The sequence below is a fragment of the Tenrec ecaudatus genome, chromosome 7 (genome assembly GCF_050624435.1).
Source record: "Tenrec ecaudatus isolate mTenEca1 chromosome 7, mTenEca1.hap1, whole genome shotgun sequence".
NCBI lineage: Eukaryota > Metazoa > Chordata > Mammalia > Afrosoricida > Tenrecidae > Tenrec > Tenrec ecaudatus.
The window spans coordinates 2,439,524-2,455,072 of record NC_134536.1 but is presented as its reverse complement, the minus strand read 5'-3'; the positions used below and the strand labels follow the sequence as shown (position 1 = coordinate 2,455,072).

At 56.0% G+C, this 15,549-nt stretch overlaps 1 protein-coding gene across 1 annotated transcript in view; it reads right to left on the bottom strand.

Moving 5' to 3' along the window:
- Nucleotides 1-15,213, bottom strand: part of RPS6KA2 (ribosomal protein S6 kinase A2) — a 76,232-nt gene extending 61,019 nt beyond the window's left edge. Inside the window, exon 1 of the mRNA XM_075554274.1 lies at nucleotides 14,931-15,213. Coding sequence (XP_075410389.1) covers nucleotides 14,931-15,092 — 162 coding nt within the window. The 5' untranslated portion in view covers nucleotides 15,093-15,213. The remainder of the gene's footprint in view (nucleotides 1-14,930) is intronic.
- Nucleotides 15,214-15,549: the final 336 nt, after the last annotated feature.

Below are 15,549 nucleotides of genomic sequence, written 5' to 3'. Positions count from 1 at the left end.
CCTGCATGCTCATTCCCAAGAGCTGTGTGACCCACCCTCTGCTTTTGGAGGGACCAGAGATTCTGCACTGAGGTAGGCTGCACCTGCTCTGGGGTGGCCCATGGGGCTTCTCAGTACAGTTCCATCAGGGGGGCTCACCCTGCCTGTGTGTGTGCATGTACACGCAGGCAGAGTAGGGGGAGAGGATGGTACCATCCATGCTGGGGTGGGAGATGTCACACTGGGGCTCAGAGAAGGCCTTAGCTGGCCCAGCTTGTGGGCCAGGAATGCCTGGGGGAAGGGTTCTGGCCCAGACAGTCAGGGTTATGGAGAAGCTGGTGGGGCAGCAGAGTGGGCGCTTTCACAATAATGGCTGGCTGCTGATCTCTCGCTGATGTGATGGGGAAGCCCCACTGAGTCACAGGTAGAATTAATGACCCTCTGGGTGTTGGCTGCTTGGGGGAGGGGCAGGGAGACCTTGGAGTCTGACTCAGTGCGGAGCTGCACACAGGGGCCTCGGGAATGCACACCTTCCTGGGACCAGGCAGCCTCCTCGTCCTCCCAGAGTGGCTGGTGGACTCCATCCACAGCCCTCTCGGTACACAGCCAAGTCCTTTAACCATCAGAGCTCTGAGCGCTGGCTCACGGGTGTGGAAGGACCAACAGGCCCCCCAAAACCTGGAACCACCTCCTTAGTACTCAGCATGTCTTTCTGGCCAGCCGGCGAGCCCAGTCTCTGCTCAGAACACCCTTGCATGCTTCAATTCTAGGTTCCACCCACCTGGCCTGACCTAGCCTTGCCTCCAACTGCACTTCCACTAGGACTCCAGCCAGGCAGGAACTGCTGGTTGGCCTCCGTCCTTGGGGGCCCCGAGCTCCTAAGACCAGGACCAGGCCTCTGGGCACCCAGTTCCTTTTCAACACCCTGTTGTGTCTGTACAGCAGCCCTCAGGTCCAGCCACCCCCAGGTTGGGGGTATGCAGAGGGAGAGCAAGTAGATGGTCAAGGCAGCCCCTGGAAGGTGATGGGGGGGGTTGCTATTTGCATAGCATGTTCACTGTCTTAGGATTATCACTAATCGACAGCTTGCCAGAAGCCCAGGGGAGGGTGTGCACCATGTGTTATCAGGGACTGAGCACCTGTGGGGGCCCTGGACTGTCCCCCCTCCCATATACAGAGGGACACGGACACTGAGGGTTGGTATGATCCCAGGTACACATGTGACATGTGCGCTTAGAACAGCTTCACTAGCAGACTTTGATCCCAGCCCATAGGTCAGACTCCATTTCTGATCTGTCCCTGGGGGCCTGGCCCTCCTCCCACACCTTTACATTTCCCCAGTGGCCACTCCCGAGTCTTCCCCACATGCCAGCCTTCTTTCTGCATCTCTGTCCACCCACCTCTCCTTCCTTTGTGAACTGTGCCCCTTCCCCTCTTCCCTCCTCCACCATTCGACTCTATAAAGAGATCACTGACGAGACGAGTCTAAGCGCTTTAGCAAAGTGTGGTGAAGACACTAGATGGTGCCCAGCCATCAGAAAGCATAGTGCCTGGGGTCTTAAAGGCTTGTCTTCACACAAGGAGTCATCTAAGCGAGGTGTTAACTAAGTCAACCAGTCAGTGTGATTCAGGGATTATAAATAGTAAAATCCAAATCTGAAGGAGCGAATGGTACCAGAGTTTAAATTGTGAACACCTGGTTTGCAGGAGGCCAAGGATGACAGTGGAAGCCCAAAGTCCATTTGCAAGGTCCCCACACGGATGAAGCCTCTGCTGAATCCCTTCTGGCTGTAGCCAAGGGATGTGAACGGCCTTGTGAGCTGACAGGGCATTGTAAAGTCACCGAAGGCAGACAGGGTTAGGGTACAATGTAACACCTTATCATCTGATCTCCCCTTTGACCCGTTTTAAAATTCTCTTTCTTTTTAAGTGAAGGGGAAGTGCAGGTGGATTAAGTCTCTGGTGAGTCCCATCTGACCGTGGACCAGGGGTTTGAATAGCCTTGCTATCGTGTACAGTATATTGAAAAGTGAATTATTGCAGAAGCAGTTTGATTAAAGTCTATCACCTTATCATTTTATCTCCCTTTGGCCTACTTTAAATTTGTTCTCATTTTCGATATTTCCTGCTTTCTTTTCTATTGAGGTTTTTCTCTGTTTTACTTGGCTATTATTGTTAATATTTTTTTTCCAAAATGTTTTGCTATATGTGAAATTCAGGATAGGTAGATCTATAGAGACGGTAACTGGGTTAATGGCTCCTTGGCTGTATGTCAGGAGAGGTTGGGGGGAACCGGGGAACTAATCACAATGAGTGGAAGAGAGAAGACAATGTTCTAAAATCAATTGTGGTGACTGAATATTGGATTATAGGACATGTGAATTACAGGCCAATAAAACGTTAAAAGTAGACAAAGACATACAGAGAGGTGATGTCCACCTTGGCCCAGCAGGGAGAAGGCAGAGCCGTTGCCTGGACGAGGCTCCTGGTCTCTCCTTGCTCCTCCGTGGGAAGCAGAATCTCAGGGGGGAGCGGAGGGGGGGAGCCCAGTGATTGAGTCATCAGGACAAAGTCCAGCCCTAACTCGCAGTGGCCTCTGCCAGTGAACCTTATAAAGTGACCAAGGTACTGGGATTACTTGTTGAGTAACCTACTAGCAGTTCATAAAGTCGCCCACTTGTGGGGAGCTGTACAGCAAATGGTCCAGAAGCTGGGTGAGCTGGCTGGAAGTTGTTACGACCTCAGTGCTGGAGATGGACGGATGGCAGAAGGACTAGGGTCTCTTACCCCAGACCAGCAGGCCACCTTTCACCCCATTGCTCAGGTCCAAAGTCTAGGAGTCACTCTTGACTCTTCACTCCCCGTCGACAACTGGCTTGAGTCAATGGAGAAACTGTCCATATGGCAGCCACCTTCCAGAACCTTCTGGCCCCTCTCCCTGCCTCTCCAGAACCTTCCAGCCCCTCTCCCTGCCTCTCTTCTGTGGTCTAACCCCTCCACATCCAAGCGATCACTTTACAGGGAGGGATGGACGGTCACGGGGCTCCCTCACCGGGGACCTTTTAGGGCTGGAATTAAATGGTTCAGGACTGGCTCAGGCTCTTTCCCACAGGACAAAGCCCGCGTCCACCTCCAGACCTATGCCTGCTGCCGCCACCACTGTCACTACTGCTGCTTTGAAGTTGGCTCCAAATCCCCGGGGCCCTGTTACATACAGCAGAAAAGGACACTGGCAGGCCCTGCGCCCCTCACAATCATTGTCCCCTGTGAGTCCGTTGTTGGAGCCCCTGTGTCGGTCCATCCCCTCCAGGGTCTTCCTCTTTTTCGCCACTGCCCCCCCCCCCCACTTTACCAAACATGAAGCCCTTCTCCAGGGACGGGTCTCTCCTGACGGCATGTCTAAAGTCTGTGAGACACACTAATACATGTGTAATAATCCACGGCCCTCAGGAAGAATAAACGTGTATTTGGAGCAGAACAACCAGAGTGCTCCTTAGAGCTGAGGATGGAGACTTCGTGAGGATGATGCAGGGCCGCGCAACATCCCATTCTGCTGTAACCAGGGTCACGAGGAGTCAGACATGACTTGATAGCACCTACCAAAATGACAACAACAACACACACACACCCTGATGGCTTGTCGCTGGACACCTTGGCGAAGGCAGTGCCAGGCCACCTGCTTTCCTTGGATCACAGGCCCTCTGCTCATCCTCATGCCCTCTTGTTCCCTGTCTCCATGGCTCCTCTGCTCCCTGGCACAGGGAAGCTCAGGATTGCCTTTAGGGCCCATGGGGTCACTCTAACTGGGCCAGTCCACACACGACCGTCCTGTGTCTGAGAAAGCCCATCGGGGTGACCCCATTGAGCCCCCCACAGCAGGCGCCCTCAGCTCTGTGCCGGGAATGCTGCTCCCTGGGAAACCTGGGCTTCAACCGGTCTCTTTGGACGCCCCTAACGGCTCCCAGCAGGATTCACAAAGCCTCAGAGACCCTCTTCAGGGTCACAATTGGTCGGCACCACCCGACGGCGGTGGTTTTCTTTCCTCGCCCTTTGGTTTGATGGGGACGAAGGCCGTGTGTGACTGAGAGGACCTGCCTGCAGCTACCCACTGAGCGCAGAGACGTGCATACGTGTGTGCTCAGAATCTAGCAGCACTGCTTTTGGCTTGCCCTCGTGCTTAAGAGGGACGTGAGCAGGAAGGGGCGGGATAGAACGAGGCCTGGCGCGCATGGGGTGGTTCGGTGAAGGCTGGGGTTGAGTCCCCAGTCAATGCACCTCCTGTCACTGGGGTTCTGCACATCACTACAATGCTGAACAGACAGCTCCCAGGGAGACAGAGCAGGAGGCGAGGCCTGGTGAGCCACCCTATGAAAATGCGATGGCTCGCCAGGCCCAATCCTGTGCTGGGTGGGGGGTCTCTAGAGCAGCCAAACCAGCACACTTGTACATAGAGAGAAACTGATATCAAGATAATGACCCAGAGAAGCAGCTACTCCCAGTCCAGTTCAGGCCCATGGTTTCAAATGTCAAGATGCGATGGGATTGGGGGGGGGGGGAGCGCGGGAAGACAGCAGGCTGGTAGCTGCAGAGGCAGGCGGATAATAAACCTAAAGTTGGCACGTCGGGCTGGTGGTTGCACAGGGCAACAAGTCCAAGGTTGGCAGGCGAGATGGCAAGGCTGCTGGCTCCCAGAGTCTTGCAGACAAGTGGGCAGGCTGTTGGGTCAAGTGCAAAGAACCAGAGGCAGAGGAGCCAAGTGCAGGATCCGGACCCAGCAAGAAACCTCCTTTCAATTGCACCAGGGCTGCGACCTGAGTGAGGGGCTGGCCCTTCACCTTCACCTCCCGACTGCTGGACTGTCCTGGGTGTTGATTACATTGTATTACACAACATTAGGGGAGTTACCAGGTCTGAACTGCCTAAACACTGAGACTCGTGAGGCAGTCAACTTCACACATCCCACTGTGCCTGGGGTAGCCACGTCTTGGCCCAAATTCAAGGGCAGCTAACAACAGTGACAAAGAACAGGATTTCACATCGCCCTCGGATACAGGATCTTCCCCCACCCCTCAGTGCTAGAGACGTTGGGGTGGTGTAGGGCTGCATGCTGCATTTTGGGGCCATCGGGGACCAGGGCAGCAAGCTGTGACCGCCATCGGCTTCCTGTCACCCCCACAACGTGACTGCCAGCCAAGCAGAATTCAAGAGACCGAGGGTGTTCTAAAAATAGGTGCACTGGCTCCTTCCTGACCGTTTCCCCTTCCTTCCTCCTCAAAGTCAACCTCACCGGGTGGCTTTCCTGTCTCCTGGGACCCTTGGGCCAGGGCTGTGGGGATGTCCTGGGGGCCTCCTGAGGGCGCACCCTTTGGTGGGCAGACCTGGGCAGGGACCCTGGGGGCAGGGAGGCAGCTGCTGGCTGAGGCGAGGGGAAAGCCCAGCTTCCCCGAGCTCTCCTGGGCTCGCTGAGGAGCTGTAAAGAAACTGCTTGTTGCGATAAAATGTATGTCACCAAAACCTTGCCACTGTGAGTATCTTCCAGCATCATAGTGCCATCACACCATTCCCATCAAGAGTGACAGTCTCGGAAAGCCACAGTGCACTTCCACCCTGGCCTGTAGGATCACCATAAGTCAGAATCGAGTTGATGGCAGCAGGCCCTGGCGGCACAGTGGTTATATGTTGGCCTGCTAAGCACACGGTCAACAGTTTGAAACCACCAGCTGCTACACGGAGAAAGAAAAGGCTTTTTACTCCTGTAAAGAACGACAGTCCCAGAAGCCAAAGGGGCGGCCCAAGCCTGTTCTGTAGGTCTGCTGAGTCGGCACGGACTCGATAGCCCTGAGTTAGGGTCTTTTGTGAGTCCCCCCTCACCACTCCCATGAAAGTGTTGGGACCCCTAGTGCAATCCCATATGGGAAGAGGGCTCTCTGCAGCGTGGCTGGGCCAGTGCAGGGCACGCACCAGCATCACCACCTGAGCTGGAAGTAGGGGCACAGATCCCCAGAGGGGCTCTAAATGTCCCGGGAAGTACAATGAGAAACAATGGTGCGTTCCCAATCATGGGGAGGGCCCCGTGAGCGCCAGGGTGGCAGGACCTGCATTTTCTATAGAGACCTGGCTCCTCCCCCAGAGTCCGTGCCCTCAGCCCAGGCTTCTCACCTCCCGACTGTGAGAAAATAAAAGTCTGTCCTGTAAAACTACCACCACCACCCCACCCCCTGTCATGTCTGTCACGGTACCGATAAGAAAGACAGACACCCTTGGCTCATTTCATCACCCCAAAGGGAAACCTCAGAATCCAACACCAAGCCCACTGCCTTAGAGTTTATTCTGACTCACAGCCAGCCCATGACACACAAGAGAACCCCCCTGCAAGGCTCACCGGAGCCCAGGACTCTCAGAGCAGCTGGTGGGTTTGAATGACCAACCTTCAGGTGCTAAACCACCAGGTCACCCTCAACAGAACCTCCGCATTCCAGGGTAGAGAAACTTGTTTCTGAGGCTGCCCGTCTCACCGGGGCCCTTCTTTGGTGAAGGGAAGAAAGCCACACCCTTGTCTTCCCTTCTAACTCATTCCTTGTAGGAGACAGAATGGCCAACTGGGGGCAGGAGGAGGGGTGGGGTCACTTTCTATACCAAGCATAACTCTGCCCACACTGCAGCCCGGATAACCCCGCAGCCCCTGCCACCAGGAATGTCCCGGGAGCAACGTAGGTTCAGCCATCATGCCAGGCCCCTTCTCCACCGAGCCAGAGCCTCTGGGAAGCTAGCATAAACTCTGATCTGGAAGGGGTCAAGGAGAGGGGTCTGGCAAGGCTGTTTACCATAATGCAATGCCAAGGTCTTCACCAGGAGGGACCACGCAGAGCTGGCTCTGTGTGATACAGGAGCAGGAGTGGTCATTGCTAGGTGCCTTCGAGTCAGTTGGGACTCACAGTGACCCTGCACCCAATACAAGGAAACACAGCCCGCCCGGTGCCACCCTCACAATGGTCCTGATTGTGAGCCCACTGTTGCAGCCACTGTGTCCACCCGGCTCCTTGAGGGCCTTCCTCCTCTGCCTTGCCCCGACTTTACCAACACGACACCCTTCTCCAGGAACTGGTCTCTCTCGATATGTCCAAAGTATGCAAGAGAAGTCTCACCATCCTTGCCTCAAAGGAGCTCCCTGGTCTTACTTCTTCCAAGACAGATTGGCCTGTCCTTCGAGCCGTCCGTGGCACTGTCGACCTTCTTCTCCAGCACCAGAGTTCAGATGCATTGATTCTTCTTTGGTCTTCCTTAGTCGATGCCCGACTTTCCCACGCACACAAAGCAATGGAAAATACCATGGTTTGGGTCAGACGCACCTTAGTCCTCAAAGTAACCTCCCCGCTTCTCAACTCTCCAAAGAGGTCTTGTGCAGCAGATTGATTCCATGCAATGTGCCCTTTGATTTCTTGACGCCGCTCCAAGGAGCATCCATTGTGGATCCAAGTCAAACGAAACCCTCGACAATGTCAGTCTTTCCTTCTTCGATCGTGATGGTTCTTACTGGTCCAGGTGCGAGGATCTGGGTCTTCTTCACTCTGAGTCTTCATCCAGACTGCAGGCTGTGGTCCCGGATCTCTAGCTGCACCTGCTCCAAGTCCTCTCCTCACTGTCAGCAGCGAGCTTGTGCCGTCTGCCTATCGTGAGTTGTGAATGTGCCTCCCTCTGAGCCGGATGCCACATTCTTCTTCACATATGCCAGCAGGGTCACCCAAAGTGAACAGGCTTCAGCAGAGCTTCCAGGACAGACTCAGCACCCCACTTTGGAAGAGGGAGCTGCTGAAAACACAAGTCAGTCACACGGCCAGGCAAAGCCCAGCTCCAACACTGTCCAATGTGTCACAAGGCGAGGGCAGCCGTTTCCACAGCCAGTGCCCGGCACTTCCCGAGTGCGGCAGGGGCTGTGCTTGACTGTGGGTCAGGGGGCAGGGACAGAAGGGCAATCTAAGGAAGTGGCCCTACAAGTGATCGGTGGCAAATGACGAGGAACAGAAGTCCACAAACGCTTGCTCCTTGGATCCCCCATCAATGCTCACGGATGCAGCAGTCCAGAGAGCCAATGATGCACTGCACCTGGTAAAAGCTCCTTTTTTTTTAAGTTCTATTGGCATATGCTCCACATATCAAACAACTGGATAGTTCAATCCTATCAAGAGGAGCTGTGCTTTCAGCACACGATCCATTTTGGAACCTTCTTCTCATTCATACTCACTGTCGTCAGCTCCTTACCCCCCGCCCCCGCCTCCCACCCCCTGCGATGCCCCTAGGCAATTATTAATCTGGTAACTGCCTCTAAGACTTACCCAGCCTGGGTTTCAGATACCGGAGACCACACAGAACAAAACAACAGACAAACAGAAGCCCAGCGATGACCCAACAAAACAGAGGAAAAACCTCAGTTGAAGGGAAAGCAGGAAGTACAAAACCCGGAGACAGCTTTAAAGGGGGCCCAGAAGGAGGCCAGGTGATTTTAACCCCACAACGTCAGCCAGAATCAACTCTGCTGCGCTCCTGAAACCGCCACAAGCAGCGCGGTTGCTGGAGGAGAACATTACAGCAGCCACAGGCCATGGGCCACGGGAGAACAGGTGAGTCCACCAGGGAGGATGTGCAGCCAGAACACTCCTGACCAATCACTAGAAGAGGACACCATGCTGGGTAACACCGGGGTCAGGGACAATGAAGGGGCCCTCCCCAGGAAGGGCTGACTTCAAAGGGACACCAGTCAGCTCACATAAGGACCCTGAAGCCAGCCTGGGGCCTGGCCACCACTTTTCTGTTCTACCCAAGGTCACCACAAGAGGGCCCTGACCAATCCGCACAGAGGGTGCGCCTAGGGGGTGGCATTCAAGGGGTTCTGTGGATGGTCAAGGCAGATGCAGGAAGATCGTGGTCAGCCAGCAGGGCCTGGGCATGTCCAGTGTGTGTGGGGGGGGGGGAATGGGGGCTCCCCACATGCAGGCAGGGTCCTTGCCAGCTGCAAGGGCAGAGGTGTGGCCTGGCCAGGGGCAGTTTCAGGGTGAAGACAGCCTGTGACCCGTCAAGCTCCAGGAGAGAGACTGAGGGGCTGGAGGATCTGCTGGCTGCATTCACACGGGCTCCCTGACCCAGTGGCGCACTTCCTACTATCTCTCCAGGAATCCATGCGAACCTCAGGATGAACACCACACTGGGCTGGTGACAGACAGCCCGGCCTTTGCAGAGCGGCAGGATCAGCGGTTGGGGGCTAGGGCGCTCCTGTCCTACGGCCCAGGTGTGTGGGTGCCTTGGGTTTAATTATAGGCGCACCAGTTCCACCTCCCCAGCGACTCCAGGGTGTGTGCAGCTCCCACATGGCCACAGAGCGGATCGGACAGCAGGCTTCTTGTCTGCAGCTCTCTGTTGCACTGCAGCGCCACAGGCCGCCCGTGGGCCGTTTTCTGCTCACTTGGGCTTAATTTGGGAGCTTCTGACCAGCACAGCTATATCAGCAAGCGTGTCATGCTGGGTGCGGGGCGGGGCGGACAAACCACAGCACGCCGTTGTTGGAAAGAATCCTTGTGTAGCAGAATGAGAAGGGCCCCTGCTGGTGCAGCGGTTCCATGCTTGGCTTCTGGCTCAAAGGTCGCCGGTTCTATTCCATCCGCTGCTCCATGGAAAAAGATGAGGCTGCCCGCCTCTGTAAGGAGTCAGCCTCAGAACCCCCTAGGGGCGGGTTTCATTGGAAACAGTTTTCCAGGTGGCTCCCGAGTGCTGGAAGAGCTCACCCATCGCGTGTCATGTTTACCTTTCCAGGAAGCCCCTTCCCCCATGGCTGCTGCCTAACCATCTTGTGATGTTTGCTAAGCACCTGCTCCCGTTTGCTCTGTTGGGATTCCACATTAGCCTTTGGTGTCTGACGTTGGTTCCATTCTACTTCTGTTACAGGCACATGGTCTACCTGGTTCTAGAGCAAGTGTTCTCAAACTACGGCCCATGCGACCCGCCGAGGACATTTATCGGGCCTGCTGGGTGTTTTTGCCCTGTTAGTTTTTTTACTTCAAAATAAGATATGTGCAGTGTGCATAGGAATTTGTTCATAGCTTTTTTAAAAACTATAGTCTGGCCCTCCAATGGGTCTGAAGGACAGTGAACTGGCCCCCTGTTTAAAAAGCTTGAGGACCCCTGTTCTAGAGGGTCCCCACCAGTCAGAATCGACTCGATGGCAGTAAGGTGAGCTTGGTTTGGAGACTTTACCCAGCACCCTGCTGGCCCATTGGGTTAAACACGGGGCTGTGAACTGAAAGGCCAGTGGTCAAACCCACCAGCCCCTCCGATGGAGTGAGAAAGATGAGGCTGTCCGGTCCACAGGGGGCAGCTCTGCCCTGCTGCCCTACAGGGTGGCAATGCGTCCAAATCCTTCCGATAGAATCCTTATGGTGGCAGTGGGTTTGGCCTTGGGGATTTTAATGGTCTTTCAAGGACGGAGTGATTGTGAGGAAAGCATCCTTGGCACATCATCGAGAGGCTGGTGGTACGAACTCAACCGAGGCTCACCCGGGCGCCATGACCATGGCTGTGACAGTGACCTCAGCATCTCCTCCCTCCAAGCCCACACTCCCAGAGGGCCAGCCAGGCAGCAGGTTTGGTGACTCATCTGCTGGGGGAAGGAGCAGACAGATATTGTCTGTGACTCAGGTGCAGGAAGAGGGACATTGATAGGCCACTCCACCTCAGCAAACGAAATGGGACCAGGCTTATCATCTGGAACAATCTGGAACACAGGTTGGGATAGCCGATAGCTGGCACCCATTCCCTGGCCTCTCAGGCAAGGTCCAGGGACCACTGGTAACAGGCAGGGAGCTGGTCACAGAGCTGACATAAGCCACCGGTTCCCAGGGTGGTCATGGGGGTGACTGTCGGTCCAGGCGGGAGCAGAAGACAGATAGACAGAGTGGGGTGAACCTGTCAGTAAGCCCGGGAAGCAGCCTCATTAATATTAATAACTCACAAGGAAAGACTGAGCCAATGTTTCCACGTGCAGATTATACAAGTTGTTGTTAGGTGCCTTCACATTGCTCAGACTCAGAGGGACCCCAAGCCTGACCCGTGCCACCCAGTGCTGTAGCCACTATGCCAGTCCATCTCATTGAGGGCCTTCCTCATTTTCAATGACCCTCCACTTTACCAAGCATGACGTCCTTCTCCAGGGACTGGTCCCCCCGATGACATACCCAAACATAACCCACTGCCATCAAGTTGATTCTGACTCATTGCAACCCAGTGGGACAGACCAAAACTGTCAGTCTTTACAGGAGCAGGCAGCCTCCTCTTTCTCCTGCAAAGCAGTTGGTGGATTTGAACCGCTGATCTTACGCAGTCTGACACATAACCCCCTCATGGCACCACCAGGGCTCCTCTGATGGAATGAAGCAGTGTTTCCCAGTTGGGCAACACTGCCCTTTGGGGGGCTGCAAAAGCAGACACCTACTCTTTGTCCTGGATTATGAACAATAGCACAAGTGTTTTTAATTGCCAGGAGGGCGCTGAGCAATTTCTTTTTCAGAAAAAGAGTGAAAGGGCCAATCGGTTTGGGAGCCTATGACATAGAGTAGCTCATGGATCCCCCCACTGCCAGCCTTGCAAGCAGGGGCTGTGGAGGAGAACGAGGCATGGAGGAGTCGAGGAACTGCCTGCCAGCTGGTGGAAGGCAGGACTGAGAATTCCATGTAGATGCATCTGCTTCAAGTCCAGATTCATTCCAGACAACTCTAGGCTAACTTTAGGTTGTACGCCCTCCACACACTCCTTTAAAGAAATGCCAACAAGGAGCCCTCTCCATACCTCATCCAGCAAGGGCACGGCCAACCCCAGCAGCCATGCAGCCCCAAAGGACTCCCAGTCTCAGTAAGAGACAGTGCAGTCCTTGCAATAACTGCCTGCAGAGCACTTCCTGGGAGCCACCTCACCCCCCAGGCCAGGATGCCGACACCCTGGAACTGGAGCAGAGCCATATCAGAGCGGGTCTCCCGCAGAACCTCTGAGCATTCCAGGCTGTGTTCCTGGGGTCTGTGTAAGACCCCCATTCCTGTACTCTACCTGCCAGAGCCAAGTAGCTGACATCTCAGTGAGTCTGGTGCTGACACAAAATATCCACGGTGCTGATACAAAATATCCATGATGCTGATACAAACTATCCACTTACACATCCGTTGTCACATGTTCTTTGTAGCTCTCACTTTAACACCAGGAGCAGGATCACCATTGCCAGCCCCCTCCCAAAAGTCCTTTTAATAAAGGCAGCATTGTGTTAAACATTACTGGGATTCTCCAGGTCATGCCTCCAGGCTTCAGATTTCAAAAGTCAAAGCTTTATAAGCCTCTGTGCCAATTCCAAGATGCAGATTTCACAGAAACGACTGCAAAGAGCCGTGAAGGAGTTGGCTTGCTCATTAGCCCACACAGAGTGAATATGCATCCGGAGCAAGCACTTTATACGTATGTAATACCGGTACCCTTCCCCCACCAACTGAACTGCGTTATTTCAGCTAGAGCATCCTGGCCTATAACTGATCATGAAGATGCTAATGAAGAGGTCAGCTTCTCTGGGAAGGAACGAACAGTAATACACATGAGAAGGAACATGGGACATATTGGATGGAAGACAGTACAGGGACTGCCACTTACTAGATTTCTTTCACTAAATTCAAGTGTCATGTTTTGTATTTTGGGGGTCTCCAGGGCCCAACAAAAATCTTTCCAACTGTACCGATAATCAACATTGTGAAAAACTCAGAGGCCTCGAAGTTGTCAAGGATGTCTTTGTTCTTGGATCAGCAGACAACGTGCACGGAAGCAGCTGTTGAGAACTCTAGCAACCTGTCTGCACCACGCAAGGCTGTGCCAAAGCACCTCTTCGCACCCGTCGAAACCAGTGTTGTCCCTGTGAGGGCTGAGGCGCACCTGGCTCAAACCATGGTGTTCCAGTCCCCCAGAGACGTGCAGGAGCTGCATGGTGGCAAACAAAGATCACAGAGGAACCATCACAGTCACAACACTGTGGGCACACAGTGACTGTTTCATGGAACAAATCCTCCTCAGAGAAAACACAACTAGATAGATGCTCCTTGGGGGACGTGATCCTGCTTACTTAGCACACGTCTCCTGGAGGGACGCATCTTTCCGGTGGGTCACTGAAAAAGAGCAGGATCCTCCATGAGTTAGGCTGACACGGTGGCTGCAACAACGGGCTCAATTATCCCAGAGCCTGCCAGAAAAATAGACAACCCCGTCTTGGAAGAAGTACGACCAGACACCTCTCCATGGAGACTTGTCAGGAGAGACCAGTCCCTAGTAAAGGATATTGTGCTTAGTAAAGGGGCAGCAAAAAAAAAAAAAAGAGGAAGGAGCTGGACGGACACTGTGGCTGCGACCAGGGGCTCAGACGCAGTGAGGATTGTGGGGCCTTCAGCTTCGAGGGTTTCTCTCCCCGACACGGTGGCGAGGATGGTAAGCTGTGCCCACCTACGTTTTCACAAGCCTCTCCCAGCCTGGCTCACGAATCCCGGGCCATTTCTCTCCAGTCAGCTTTCCCTTTATATGGGAGAGCCCCTTTGTTCAGGCTAGGTAGAAACTGGCATCCTGGTGGCCTCGGCCCCTGGGGTCTGCTCTCCCCATGCTGCCATTTTCCTGAACACTTGCACTCCAGTCTCCCGGGTGAGCAAACCACAAAATCAGAGAGGCGCGTGCTGGCTAAGGGGTTTCAGGAGCAGGCGGCCAGTGCATTCTTGTGCTGCTGTGGTCTGCCTGCCTGTGGACAGGACAGTACACAGGCACGAAGGGGCTGGCCACGGGGCTTGGCCTTGGTGTGAAACGGGCAGCCAAAGCTCCTTTGATAAAGGAGCCAACCCCATCCTGGGGTCCTGCCGGAGTCCAGGAAAAGTGGTGGCCACCAATGACTTATGACTGCTTCGGTCAAGGTTAGGCTGAAAGCAAGCCCTCAGAGGCTGACAGAGGAGTGGACGGACCCGGTGCCTTTCCCTCAAACTCAAAAACAGAACCCAGGAACTTCAGATCTACACCCTGTCACCCCCAGAACAGAAACTTTCCGACAAGATGCTCCCTGACTGCCTTCCTGTCTACCCTGCGCTCTGCTCAAAAGATCAGCAATTGTTTCAGAAGCCAAGCCAGTGTCTCCTGCCATGGCAGTGGGGACAGAGACTCCAGAGATGAAAAATGTGACATTGTTCTCTGATCTGCCTTCACTAGAAGCAAGCCCCAGCCTTCCCTGGCCCCATGCTAGTTACCCCCTGGTGGGGAAGGTGAGAGTGAGGGCAGTGGAGGGCTGTCTCCCCCCTCCCGGCATCACAAAGCCTCCATTCCTTGCTCCGATCCAACAATGTCACAGGAACGCAGGGATGGAGGGGCAACGTGATTGTTCCTGCAAAACACGGCGGAACCACCACAACCAACTGTCCACCGGGGCTTTGGGGACCGGAGGATGACAAGCCGAGGGCACGCGAGAGGACGCCCCCACCCCCACCCCTTGTCCGAGCGCTCCGGACAAGTCTGCCCCGGCCCCCGGCTGCACCAACGAGATTGCATCAGGCACTTGCGCCGAGCCGAAGACACTGGCCGAGGCGGACTGCTGCTGCCCGCTGCCCGCGCTGCTCCATCCAGACGAGGGGTCCGCAGCCACCGTGAGGCACCTGGGGGGCGGTGGACAGGGCGCGGCGGCCGGCCGGGCCACGGGGATGCTCCCGGCAGCGCGCTGGGCGGCCCCCGCCCGGCCCCGGGCCACAGTGGCCCGGAAGGCTATTGTTCGGAAGGGTCCAGACCCCGCTGGGCCAGAAGGGCCGGCCGGAAGACCAATCCCAGGTCACGACCCCGAGGCTCGGAGTGGCCGGGCCTTAGCGCAACTTTGGGAAGTGGCTGCCGGGCGCCGGGCCGCGCGCGGGACGTACCTCCAGGCGGCCAAGGCTGGCGCTCTTGGAGCGCGACTTCTTGCGGAGGTAGACGGACAGGAACCTGCGTACCGTGAACTTCTTCATGCTCACGTCCATGGCCCGCGCCGGGGCCCCGCGCCGGCCACCGGGAGCCGCGGGCCGCGCGGGAGGCTCGGGCATCCCAGCGCCGGCCCTCACCTCCAGGGGCGCCGGCTGTGTCCCTGCGGCGGCGCGGTCCGGGGACAAAGGGCGGGCGCGCCGGTGCCCGCTCAGCCTCCCCGCGGGGCCGCTCCACCCGGCTCCCAGCCCGCCCCCGGCCCCGCCCCGGCCCCGCCCCTGACCCATAGGTCCCGCCCTCGGCCCCGCCCGGCTTCATCCGCCTCATCCACGGTCCACCTGCTCCGCGCGGCTCCGCCCACGGGTCCACCTGCTACGCCAGGCTCCGCCCGCGGGTCCTCTAGCCCCGCCCCCTCTCCGCCCAGGGTTCACTGGATCCGCCCACCACGCACATGGCTCCGCCCCAGTATCGCCTGCTCCTTCCCTTCTCGCTCCGGCCTCGCAGGCTCCGCCCCGTTCGACCGCAGGGATCCGCCCCGCTCCGGCTCCGCCCCCGGGCCTGGTACCTCCCCCTGGCCCG